The sequence below is a fragment of the Mercurialis annua genome, linkage group LG6, assembly GCF_937616625.2.
Source record: "Mercurialis annua linkage group LG6, ddMerAnnu1.2, whole genome shotgun sequence".
NCBI classification, from domain to species: Eukaryota; Viridiplantae; Streptophyta; class Magnoliopsida; order Malpighiales; family Euphorbiaceae; genus Mercurialis; species Mercurialis annua.
The window spans coordinates 7,106,073-7,119,382 of record NC_065575.1 but is presented as its reverse complement, the minus strand read 5'-3'; the positions used below and the strand labels follow the sequence as shown (position 1 = coordinate 7,119,382).

Genomic DNA, 13,310 nt, shown 5'->3' with positions numbered 1-13,310 from the left:
TAAAATTAGGAGAGAATTCAAAAGTACAATCATAGAATAAAGTCTAGGAATTAATTATTAACCTAAAATAGAGGTAAGGTTGCTTTTATAGTACCTACAAAAGAAGGAAAAAGACAAACATTCATTTACACATGTGTTGGACCCAAAATAGCAAATTAATAAAGCCTTGTTGCATCTTGAAATCAGATTTTCCCTTTCCAGCAAGCCCAAGCTCGAATCGAGCTCCTTGGGCTAAATGAGGAGCTCGATTCGAGCAACCATTTTCTGCTCCGGATCGCGATCTTCAAACCTTCGTAACTCGGTGTAGAAATGTCCGATTGAGTCGATTCTTGAACCGTTGGAAAGCTTAGGACGTCTACTTTAACTTTCATGAAGATCACGAGTTCATTTGAGGCTTCTAGCTAGTCCAAATTGGTCAAATAGTGCACAGGGGTCAGCTTTTCAGATTTGCAAATGAGCTTCCGCATCGCTTTTGTCGTCTTTTCCAACTTTTACACCAAAATGCTTCCGCAATGCTCCTAAGTACCTGAAATACTAAAACACGTAATAAGGCATTCGAAATACCATAAAACCGTGATAAAACATTAAAAAAGCATGCGGAAACGACACTCTAGATAGGAGTAAAATACTCCTATCAGCAGTTTAGGACAATACAAATATTAAAAAATTTGGGGCTCCCTTGGTTCGTTTTATAGCGATGCCTGAAAAGTGACTTCCCGGAAAGTGTAGTTTCTGAAAAGTTAACTTTTCAGGAAGTTTGATAAAAGTTGCTTGTTTTGATTTTTACTTCTTTCCCATGAAGTTTGATATAAGTATATTTTTTTTAAATAAATAAAGATATTTTTACATGAATTTTTTGTTTAAAAGACTTAAAGTTAAATTAAAAAAATCTAACAAAAGTAGTAGGAAAGTTCTACTTTCTAAGATTTTGCTAGAAAAGTCAAACATCCAACTTTTCAAAAAGTAAAATGTATAAATTGAAGCAAGTAAAAAAAATTTGATATTTTCTGAATGTACAACTTTACTAATCTATTTACCCCCAACCAAGTAAGGCTTAATGAACCTATGCAAAATGAGTAGTTTTATAAAAATATACCACACTTGCTCTTATTTAATGCAGTGTTTACTTTGTTTTTTGGTGGGTTTTCCTCTCTTTTTAATGTACTCCCTCTGTGCCACTTTAGAAGTCCCATTTGACTTTACACACAAGTTAAAAAATATTAATTATCTTTGTCTTTTCATATTTTTTCATTTTTTTACCCCTATTAATAATAGTGGAATTTTCCATAGAACTCTTATAAAATAACTAAAATAAGAGTAAAATAGGATTCAGTGGAAAAACATTTCAAAAATAGTAATGAGACTTTTTAAATGGCACATCCTAAAATGTAATATGAGATTTTTTAAACGAAACGGAGGGAATAGTATATTATAATTAATGAAAGTATGTATGTCATTTAAGTATTCAAGCAATAAATTAGCGCTTATAGTTTGGGACAAAGAAATTCAAAATAGTGCTTATCGATGGAGGGAGTATTTAATTGATGTGAGAATTGATTTTGATTTAGTCATTTTTAGGGTTAATTAAATATGAGAATTAACATTTTTGATTCTAATTTTAATTTTTTATATTAAGTGAAAAAAATTGTTATTTTAAATTTTTATAATTGCGGAAAAGATAGTTTTTAGTATCATTTATAACGTTAACGACTTATGTAGAGTATATGTCATATATATGAAGGACACATCTAGATTTATCCTGAATAAAAAAGATGTCAATTTGTTATCTTAGTTAGGGTGAAAGTGGTAATTTGAAAAAATAGGCAATTTTCAAACGTAAAAGCAAGAGCAGATTACTTTGAATCTCCTAACATTTGTTATAATTCACATTTTTATTTAAAAATTAGATAATTTGATCTTTTCACTTTTGATTGTTCAATAATTGAGTCCCTCCGTCTATTTTAAGTGTTAGTCAACCAAGTCAAAAAACATAGAGGTAAATTGATTTCAAATTTAAGGGACTAAATCATAGATAAAAATAAAAATGGGGAGCCAAATCGTTTTTCTTTAAATTAATTTTTTTTCTGATTTACTCATTTGATTCAGTTGACTAACACAAAAAATGGACGGGAGGAGATGGAAACAAAAATGAGGTCAAATCGTTTGATTTTCAAATATAAGAAATCAAATTATGAATTATAATATATGTATTGAACTTCCGAGTAATAATTTGCTCTTAGAACAAATGTAAAAATTGTGTATTTTTAAGACATTTGACCTTTAAAATTTAATGTTAAAAAGAAGATAGACCACTTATATTAATTTTAATTTTTTTTATTATTAATTATATACTAATTTAAAAGAATTCATTCCCATTGTATCAAAATCCAGTATATTGAATTTCTTTCTCACATGACATCTACTAAATGGTCGACTCTTTTCTTAAGATACATCAATATCAAGCAACTTTATTTTCTCATCTTAATATTAATGACAGAACTATTAATCCATAGTACAATGTTTATTTCTAATGAATATGCTCTGCTCTATTTCCATGTTTATAAGAATCACATCACATTCTAGTATTAGCATTCGCTCTTCAGCAATGCAGCCTATAATTTGTATGTCACTTCCCAGACTATTACAGCGGAAACTCCTTTTGCAAAGCGTCGATATTACGCGTATCACAAACCTCTAGCATGTCGTTCCTAGAAGCACAGCTGAAAAAAAGAAAAACGGATTCACAGTTTGTACAAAATTGTATGACTCGTGAAATAGTGATCATAGCTGACAAGCATACCTTAATGAAATTCTCAAATATTGCCAGGCGTTATCTGCTTTCGGATTCATAGCGAGTGCCCGGACATAGTATCGGATTGAGTCCTCGTACATACCCTGCAGGTAACAAGAAACATTTATACAAAGGGTTGCAGATTCTAATATTCAAGTACAAAAGTGCAGCAACTTAACACAGAATCACGTATTGTGATTGAATCATGTGCTTACATTTTTAAGTAAACTCGTAATCTCAAATGACACATCATTTAAATATAAAACGGGCAGATCTCATTTACTTGAATTACTACAACAGCAATAAAATTAGGAATATTATACAGCATATTAGTCATCCCAACTTAACCAGTCAAGCAGGAACTCTAACCTGGTTGGCATAGCTGATTCCCATATTCGCCCATGCACGAACATAGTTTGGCTTCAAATCAAGTGCCTGAAAAACCAGAAAGGAACGATCGTATGAATAAACACCAGCTAAAGTTGACAATAAAAAGGAAGCCGTTGCATGGTCACTTTAAAGGCGAAAAAATATTGAAGCATTTTCGAAAAGCAATTGCAAAACTATCTAAAGGCAAAAAAGCAATAAAATAATAAGATGCCTTATCCACTTCAACTACTAAACTATAAAAAATAAATCTAAAGAGAGCAATCCTATAGAAATTTCCCCATAGAAATTGAAATAGAACAGACATACCTGCTGGTAAGCGAATATTGCATCTGCACTCTGGACACTGTTGGCTTGAGTTGCACCAAGCTTGTTCCAAAGTGAGTAATCTTGTGGCTTGAGTTTCAAAGCTGTTTGAAACGAAGCAATAGCTTTGTCATAATCCCTGGATAGATTATAAAGTACACCGAGTACAATATGTACATCTGCATCCCCAGGTGACATCTGAGAAGCTTCATTGAATAATCTAGAAACCTGTGTATCAGAATTCATAGAAGCATAATTTTGATAAGTCCATTGAAGTGAAATAAAAAAATGGTATACATTAAACAAGAAAAGAACCACGGCTTCTTTTAAACAACATCCGCATACAAATTTAACTTCCAAGCATCAAAATTCATCTCCACTAGTAATGTAAACAAAAAACATTGCAGATGACTTCCTACATTTACAGAAACTTGTACAAATATGTCATTGATCATTTGCAATTTCAAAAAAGATAAAGTCCCACTCGGTCGTCATCTCTCATTTTTCAATATGGTACAGAAAATGGTAATTATTGGTAGCTATGTGCAAGTCATGTGAAAACCATCAACGATGAAAAATGTTATCTGCAGCTTATGACCATAAAGATAAACAAACTACAGCAGATAGGATAAAAATGGCAGCTACTTCAAAATATGGAACAGGAATCAACTGGAAAATAAAACTACAAGGACATATAAGCAACATCTTTAATCCTTTAATCAAATGGCTCCCTAAGGCACTTTGTAATTTCAAAAGTATAGATCAAAGTAGATTAATAAGAACACATCCCATATTGACATGGCTAAAAGGAATTCAACGAAAACAGGTTAATACGAGGAGAGGAAAGAAAATGATAAAAATCAGAAAATATTTAAATAAATAATTACATAAGATAGAAAGAGTAAATGCCTCTTGATTTAAAACTAAGCTTTTTTATTCACATACACCCTCAATAACATTCAGAATACTACACCTAAATAATCTCTCAATATGCGCAGATGTTTTTATCATGTTATTTTGCTTATGACCTTGCCATGCAATTCATCCATGCAATAGTTCAAACATAAGATTGTTGCGTCACTGGGCTTTTGAGTTTATGACAATTCCACTGTGTGATTGGCAACTACCCTCCCCAATGTATGGTTGATGCAATACATTGTCATGTTATTTACACCTTACAGTTTTCGCAACACTTAATGGAATGTGCACTAACAGCTAATAATAAGAAGAGGTAGCGACGATACCCATCTACCCATAAGTAACCAAAAAAAAAAATATTTGAAATAATACTTCCATCGACATAATACATATGAAATCCCAACAATAATACTATCTGCTTTTAAGTTAAAAGAATTCCAAATAAAACTTACATCGGCATGGTATAACGAATTAGAAAGCTCTGGAGAGGCAAGTGTTCCATATTTTGGGTGATTGCGAAGCCAACCATATAAGTATTTCAAAGCATGTGCCTGCTCCAGTTCTGCAATTTTATAGACATGTAATCATTAAACTCAAAGAATTTTATTTTGGAATTGATAATTGATGCATAACAACTTTCTCACTTGGACCCATCATAGCTATCTCCATTTAAGATCTAGGACACGATATAGTTTGACACTTGAAGTTTACATGTCCCAGAAAAGGAGCAAAATTACTAACCATTTGTATGACTCACACCAAGAGCAAGAAGCACTTCAAGATTTGTAGGATCCGCCTCTTGTGCACGCATCATAGCTGCAATAGCCTGTACAGATTTCAATAGTTAATCATAATCATACCACATCAAAGTCTCACCAGATTAGATTTCTTCACAATTAAAACAGAATGCAAGTTAAATTGCTGTGGTGCAGCTTCTTCTCATTTAAGATCTAAAGTCATGACAGAAGTGCTTCATAGAAATGGGCAACAGAAAGCCTCGCACTAGAGAAAATGAATCGTGACATAAGACAATTACCTCCAGTTAGCAACTCACATCGCCAGATAATTTAAGCATTTTGAGAACTCAGTGGCTCAGCTATTAAAATATCAACTAACTTCAAAATGTTTCAGAATTCAATGCTAGAGAAGAAGTACTAGCAGAAGTTCAGAGAGGAAAACAATGGAAGATGATGAAACTAGCAGTATCTTTGTATAACACACAACAGGAAACGCTAATCCTCACCAAGGGTCACAAACATATTGCAAAATTAGTAGTTTGCTAAAGAGATGCAGTAGACAGGAAGAACATTTTTAGCAGGTTCTCAATCACGCATTGCGTATAAAACACTTATAATAGATGGGACATGACATCATCAAAGTTAATGGATTTTGAAACAGCTCTATAGCAACTTTCTAATTTCGCAGTGGCCTACGGGAAGAGATTAATAGTTGATTAATCGAAGAAGGGTACCACCATAAAAGTCAAAGGAAGGCACTAGCATACAAACCCAACTCCATTATGGCTTGCAGAAATTATAAATTATAAGAACGTTTTAGGTGATAGGCACATATATTTCTGATACTTCTGTATTTACATTATACACTAATTTTTCTATTTTCAAAAAACTAAATATCAGTTATTTAAAAAGTTCAGGCTGGGCTCACATCATGTGGTATCTTTTTCTCAAGGATGTTTTTCAAAAACAAAAGTAACCAACCAATTTACGAGACTGCAGAAAAACAATTAAAGACTATGAAAACTGCGAGTTCAATCACCTGTTGATCATCATCATTCTCTGCATGTGCTATTCCAAGTAACCTCCAACCTTCAGCATTATCAGGGTTTTTCAAGACTTCAGCCTCTAAAGCAAGGACTGCTTCACTCAGAAGCCCCTTGCGGAATAGATCCTGACCTTCTTTTAAAGGATTGGGATGACCAACATAAGGGTTCATATCAGAGAACACATAAACTCCCCTTGAAGCATCTGATTGCTGCTTGGAAGCTACTTGTTCATTCATATACCTGCACATGTAAATAATACACCCGTTCCCATTAATTAAATTCAAAAGATGTTTGCTCTAGCAAATAGCACTGCAAGAAAAGATAAAATCAATGAGACGATGACCAGTAGTTATGTTAGCAAATTTCCAGCGGAGTTCTTTTTTAGTTTATTATGACCAAATACTAGCTAACTGTAACAAGAACCAACAAAATATAAACAGATGCAACATTCAGGGAAGAGGACGTGATGCAGCAACTATGCAACTATATGCTCACTCTCAATAGTAAAAATAAAAGAAAGCAGTGGTTTGTAAGTTATTAAATGAAACAATCCATTAAACCAAGTAAGAAACAAATTTCTCATAGAAGTGATAAAATACTGACTCATCGTATGCATTTGCCCAGCTATCAGCAGTACTATCCCCTAATGCTCCTTCCGCAACTTGCTGCCCAAATTCGTCTGCCCAGTCATCGACATGCAACTTTGAGAATTCATTGACCCACTGATCATCCACAGTCCCATTTTGCCCTCTTTCAGTAGCAAACTCATTTGCCCATTGTTCAGGTCCATGAGGAACCTAAAAATATTACCAACATTAGAAGCCAGGATTAGAAACAAATGCTAACTATAATGAGTTTTCAAGGAGGAATAAAAGAGAATAGCCTCTTTAAGCATACAGCAAAAAAGCGGCTAATAATCACCCATGGCACCTCAACTTTAGGGGTACGGGCGCTAAACCCCCTGATGTTTAAAAACGGGCGCTAAACCCCCTGAACTTTGAGGCGGCGCTCACAAAACCCCTTTTGGACGAAATATGACCAAAATACCCCTGGCGCCGTTTTTTCAGTCAATTGTCAGTCTTAAAAAAAAAACTGACACTGCCATATCATCTGACACGTCAGAATTATACCTTAAAAATTTCAAACACCCAAAATACCCTTACTTTAATTTAGAAAAAGACAAAAAAAAAAAAAACTCAATCTAATGAATTAACCCAGCAACTGACCCGACCAATACCCCAACCCAACTGACCCGACCACCGCCGGAAAATTTTCCGGTCATCTTCTCCGATTTAAAGATGACCGGAAAATTTCCGGTCATCAAAAAAATTTGTTCCTCAGAGGAACAGATCGTCCGATCTGTTCCTCTGAGGAACAGATTTCTGTTCCTCAACATGAGGAACAGACCGATCTGTTCCTCTGAGGAACAGATAAAGATGACCGGAAAATTTCCGGTCATCTTCAAAATGGAGAAGATGACCGGAAAATTTTCCGGCGGTGGTCGGGTGACGGGTCGGTTGGTGGAGTGGTGGTTGGGTCGGTTTTTGGGTTGATAGATTGGTTTATATTAAATTGGGTTGGTTTGATTTTTTTTTAAAATTAAATTGGGGGTATTTTGGGTGTTTGAAATTTTTAAGGTATAATTCTGACGTGTCAGATGATATGGCAGTGTCAGTTTTTTTTTTAAGACTGACAATTGACTGAAAAAACGGCGCCAGGGGTATTTTGGTCATATTTCGTCCAAAAGGGGTTTTGTGAGCGCCGCCTCAAAGTTCAGGGGGTTTAGCGCCCGTTTTTAAACATCAGGGGGTTTAGCGCCCGTACCCCTAAAGTTGAGGGGCCATGGGTGATTATTAGCCCAAAAAAGCTATCAGGCACATTATTAGAACTTTTACTGCAACTCACTTTCCTGCAAATTATGAATATTGACTAACAAGAAATTTTAGATGGATAACTTTGCTCTGCATAGAAAGCTCAATAAAGTAAGTCTTTCTAATACCAGAACCACCAAATTAGTTGACTCCTCTAAAAGTAAAATCCTTGGTCTTCAGTTGGTGTATAAGTTAACAATACTTTGAATTTTGTAACCCAGTATTATGCAGATGTAAGACAGTATGATGCTGAAACCTAGGCTCTCACACCAACTATAACTCCATACAACTAAGCCAATTAGTACGTCTTCAAAGCAATCCTATGCATCTCTCTTTAGGTAACACCCCTTTTATACATAATTGCATCGTGTAGAGATCCCATGCTAATGGCTTAACTGATTAGTTAAGTGCATAAACATATTATCTTTATGTGAAACAAATTCACGAGAGAAGAAGAGAACACCCTCAACAAATAGTAGATTAGAAAAAAAAATTGATGATATATCTTATATAAACTTCAAGGAGGTTCAAACAGCAAAACATGTGCTTAATACATAATTCACGAAAAAAAGCTAGATTAATAAAACATAAAATGTTTAGACATGCATTCTTTTATCATATTCAAGTTTACAATTACAATCTTTTTCATTCAAGTTTAAGTGTTTAACCATTGGAATATACAACAGTTCAACAATCAAAAAATTATTAATTCTGATTTTAGTTTTCAGTTTTTGTTGTACTACTTTTAGAGCATAATAAATGATCTTTTATCTATTTATTTCTTAAAACAGAAAGACATGTTTCTGCAAAGAAAATCCAGAAGAACGGGTTCTCTGAGTTTCTTAACTACTCCAAAAGTCAACAACATTTTAAATTTGAACCAAAAAAAGGGAAGAAAAATTATAGGAAACCAGCCCATTACCTGATTTGACATAAATTCGTTGGCCCAAGAAGAGCTCCCATGGTTTTGTTGTTGATATTCGGTTGCCCAATCACCAGGTGCAGACAATGTTGCTGGCTTGACTTGATTATCATCAATAATGAGTTCACCACGACTCATCTTCGATACAAATTGAAGAAACTTTGAATTCTGAAATTTCATGCATTATGAATATTCAAGCATAAGCAACAACAAGAAAAAAGAATAAAAAGGAAAGATTTAAAATTAAAGAAAAAAATGTAGTACTTTCAAATGCATAATTACATAATGAACAAAAATAGTAGCTACAATTAAGGATTATGTTTTCACCCATTTAGTTTTCGGTCCATCACTTTGTGTATTCAGATTGGCGTCTTTGGATTATTACCAATTAATTCATTATTGGCTTTCTTCAAATAAGGTCCAATCAATTTTCAAAAAGGAATTATCTTTCTTCTGCTGGATAGTAGAATTCATCCAATTGCTAAAAGGCGATGCAAGTAAAGCCTCTGCCAATTTCTATAACCTTAACACAACTCTGGATCCAAAAAAATGGCTGGCTAATTAACATGTTACGTCTATCTCCAGTCCAGGTTGTGTAAGATAGTATTAAAAGTTGGCTTATGAATTCACAAGATGTGCTTCAAAATCATCTAAACAAAATGTGCTACTTTAAATGACAGCCTGAAACAGCAATGGAGCAATTTTCATCATCAGAAAATATCCCAAAAGCCGCTTCTATAATAGATTGTCATTTTCATGTTTCCACCCTCAAAGTTATTAAGACTTTGCAGAAAGATAGTCGCTATTTGCACTGTAATGTAACAGTGCAAGCTAGGTGTATTTTATGAAGGATAAAGGATTGCTTTATTTAACCAATTCCACAAAATCGTTCCATAAACAACATACCAAATTTAAATGTTTGTTGTGGTCAAATGCATTAGAATGCCATAATTTACAACTGTGTACATGTAATATCCACACTAAAAAGAAAAAAATAACAAAGGATACACGACTAGAAAAGAAGATGGAGGCCGTGTGGAAAACTAACCTGAAACTTAGGGTCGTTATTTTGAGCTAAAGTATGAGCAAGCATACGGGTCTGCTCCATTGCAGCTAAGTTTGAGATATTTGCACCTCTCATATGATCTGCCGATAGCAATTGTTGTTCCTATACCAAATATAGTTAAAACTATAAAAACACATAATGAATAGCATGCCCATGATATATAGAGCCAATTTGCAAAAACAATATCTTCAAGAAGCAATATTTATAACCCTCCATTGACAATAGAAGAATCGAAACACATCGAAATGGTACCAACCTTGTAGTATTGAGAAGATTCAAATCAATCATATCATAAACAGAAAATCAGACTGAGATTGAGATAGTCAAATATGAGTACCTGCTCAAACTCAGAGGCCCAACCATTAGTACCATGTTGTCGTTCAAATGAATGAGCCCAGGCATCAGGATTACCACGGTCCATACTGTGCTGGTTAAATTCTGTAATCCATCCATCTGCAGCATGAGGACCGGGTCGCAAACCACCTTGAGACTCATTCCAATAATCTTCCAGCTCCCGGAATCTCCCAGGAAAAGGCCCCTTGGCACGAACATCACTGTCAATTTCCAAAGAAGATAATAGTGCATTCACCTGGAGATGTATTATAGTCAATACATACTTATTATTTTGTCCAAAGAGCAAGATTTAAAATCAAAAATTAGCCTTGAAAAGAAAAGAAACATGACAAAAGAAGGGCAAAAGACCTGTGCATTTATAAAGTCTTCACTCTTATCTGCAAAAAAATGCCGAGCCATAATGCTGCTACGATCACGTATGCATTGTTTGTCACCTTCAGATAATCCTAAGACTGGCAGTTGAGCAGGACGAAAAGGAATTCCACCACGGCTACTTTCAACAAAGGAGTGCAAGAAGCCTGACAATACTCTTTGTGGTGGGCCTGAAGAATAAATAGAAATTAATAAATTACACCAAGAGAGAAGAATGTATATGATAACAGCTCAATCATAGGCTAAAACTTTTGCTTAGAACAACATAGTTTATGCAGCTCCAAGAACCTCGTCTCAGGTTTCTACATGTTAAAGTCAGTTAATTTTTTACTTTACTGATAATAGATTGTATGCCATTCATTCTTCAAGCCTGTAAAGTCCCAGCTAACCATACTTCTAATATGTTTCTAGTAAAAGAAATTTCTGACGTACTATTTAGTTTCTGAAACTTCCAATAGTGGTTACTTACTCAGTTGGAGTCATAATAACCTCAACTCTTTAATATGCAAAGTCAATTGAACAAATTTTAATCTTTTAAAGCAATGCTTAACCAACTTATCAGCCCTGCAAAATCTCATTTAGATTCCCACCAAAATGAACCTTTTAAATTGCCTTTCTTTTCTATTTATTGACTAAATTGTTTAGCATATCAAAAAGTTCAACAATTTCAGCTAATACCAAATCAGCAATGGCCAAAATTCGCTAATGTAAAGTGGTGCTATTACCGTCCAACGTTGGTTGATGCTGAGGTCCACGATCATATATACGATCCATTTGAGGAACGTTGGCCGCCATTGGGGGTCCATGAGATTGTTGTACTTCGTCCCAAGCATCAGCAAAACCATTTTGATCAGCAGAGCGAAACCCACGAAGAAAATCCGAAGTCTGGCAATAGAAAAACTCACAGTTAAATTCTAGAAACAACAGCAAAAACAAAACCCTTCAATAAATATGCATCTCCTCTAGCAAAAAACCAACATATCAGACCTGACCGCCAGGGCGAGAAAATGATTGCTGTTCAAATTCAGCACCTGGAAGTGCACTCATAGGATTCTGAACATCCTGATAAAACCGATTCTCAGAGCTTGTAGCTGTTGATGTTGGTATTTCCCTTAGCCTTTCCTGTTCTCATAAACCCAAAGATTTAAACTTTGAATAAATACAGCAAAACACACATAATAAAAAGTTTAAAAATAACAAAATTCTAACTCTATAAGCAATTAAATTGAGATAAATAAAAAAGTGCAAGAAAGTTGAAAATTGAAGAGAATTATGACCTGGGTTTTAGAAGAAGACCCAAGAAGAGTATTAGCAAGAGCTCCCAAAGGGTTGGAAGATGATGAAGAGCCAGGAACCGCACATCCTCCTCCGGCAACTAGCTCACGCGCCGACATGGCTAATTTTATGCTTCTTTTTTTCTAATCTTTTTCTAATCTTTAGAAAAAGAAAAAGATTAGAAATTCAAAAATGGGATTAAGTTGAAGAGATTATGAATTCGACGATTGAATTGAGTGGATATTGTTATAAATAGTTCGTCGGAGAAAGGCGGAGGGAAGATTCCGATGAGGATTATGATACTGTTCGATCCTTCTGATGATGTTGATGATAATAAAAGACTTCATCCATATAATTTTTTATTTATTTGTGTTATCTACGAGAGGATATAAAATTTTATTTTAGTTGTCGTTTTTAGCTTTGAGCTGGATCGTATTGAATTTCTTAGATGGTGTTGCACACATTTTTAGGTGATGCCGTATTTGTTTTATCTTTTTATTGCGACGATAGTTATGGTGTATTAAATAAATTTAAGAGTATTTATTAAATAAACGGTTTTGTTTTTTACTTATTTAACATATAAAATAAATGAGAAGATTAAAGTGTTAAAAAAATAAACTTTGTATTTTTTTCATTGTTAAAATGTATTTTTGGGTGATTATTCTTAAAAATATGATGTGATAATTTCTTTAATTTTTTATTTTAAAGAAAACATTTTTTATTGTCACCCTTTAGCACCATAATTTTTTTTTGTCTTTTTAGTGGTTTATATTAATATTATTTTATTTAGTAAAATACGTGAATATTAAGCTTTAGCCGGTTTGGTTAAACTCCTTGTTCAACTGATTTAAAATGAATATTAAAAAATATTACTAATAATATAACTTATTCATCCCACTAACTATATCTCAAACAAAAATAATATTTCAAAAATATTATTATTATTATTACGATTATTAATTATAAATTTACCTAAAAAGTATTATTATTATAATATAAATAATAAACTCAAATTCTTACTTTACAAACCCATAATTTATACTACTTTGCAATCATCTTCCACATCAATTAAAGCTTAAAATTATAATTTGTGGTTAGAAAGTTGTAAATATTTTTCAATTTTGCATTTCTTAATATTTTCGTACTATCAGGAGGTTATTTGAGCCAAATTTTAAAATATCAAGTGTATTGTTACTCAAAACAATTACGAGGGTCTGATATGTTTCTAAACCTAAGGGTATATTCGTACCTTTTACCAAACAAAC

The 13,310-nt window shown here is 33.5% G+C and overlaps 1 protein-coding gene across 1 annotated transcript; it reads right to left on the bottom strand.

The window, feature by feature from the left end:
- Positions 1-2,448: 2,448 nt before the first annotated feature.
- LOC126687056 (peroxisome biogenesis protein 5) lies at positions 2,449-12,422 on the bottom strand. Its single transcript, XM_050381413.2, has 15 exons — positions 12,048-12,422; positions 11,758-11,892; positions 11,496-11,655; positions 10,747-10,940; positions 10,382-10,633; positions 10,027-10,146; positions 8,979-9,146; positions 6,789-6,982; positions 6,179-6,425; positions 5,144-5,228; positions 4,855-4,964; positions 3,488-3,712; positions 3,161-3,226; positions 2,801-2,895; positions 2,449-2,720 (listed from the first exon to the last, which is right to left on the bottom strand). Exons 1-15 carry the CDS (start codon positions 12,162-12,164, stop codon positions 2,642-2,644), a joined length of 2,247 nt encoding a protein of 748 aa, XP_050237370.1. The 5' UTR covers positions 12,165-12,422; the 3' UTR covers positions 2,449-2,641.
- Positions 12,423-13,310: the final 888 nt, after the last annotated feature.

Bases quoted from the DNA above. Each gene is read 5' to 3' on its own strand.
- LOC126687056 (XM_050381413.2), bottom strand. From the start codon at position 12,164: ATGTCGGCGCGTGAGCTAGTTGCCGGAGGAGGATGTGCGGTTCCTGGC. The intron at 6,983-8,978 runs GTAATGGGCTGG...TAATATTTTTAG, and splicing joins ACGAATTTATGTCAAATCAG to GTTCCTCATGGACCTGAACA. The intron at 4,965-5,143 runs GTTAGTAATTTT...ATAAAATTGCAG, and splicing joins TGGTGTGAGTCATACAAATG to AACTGGAGCAGGCACATGCT.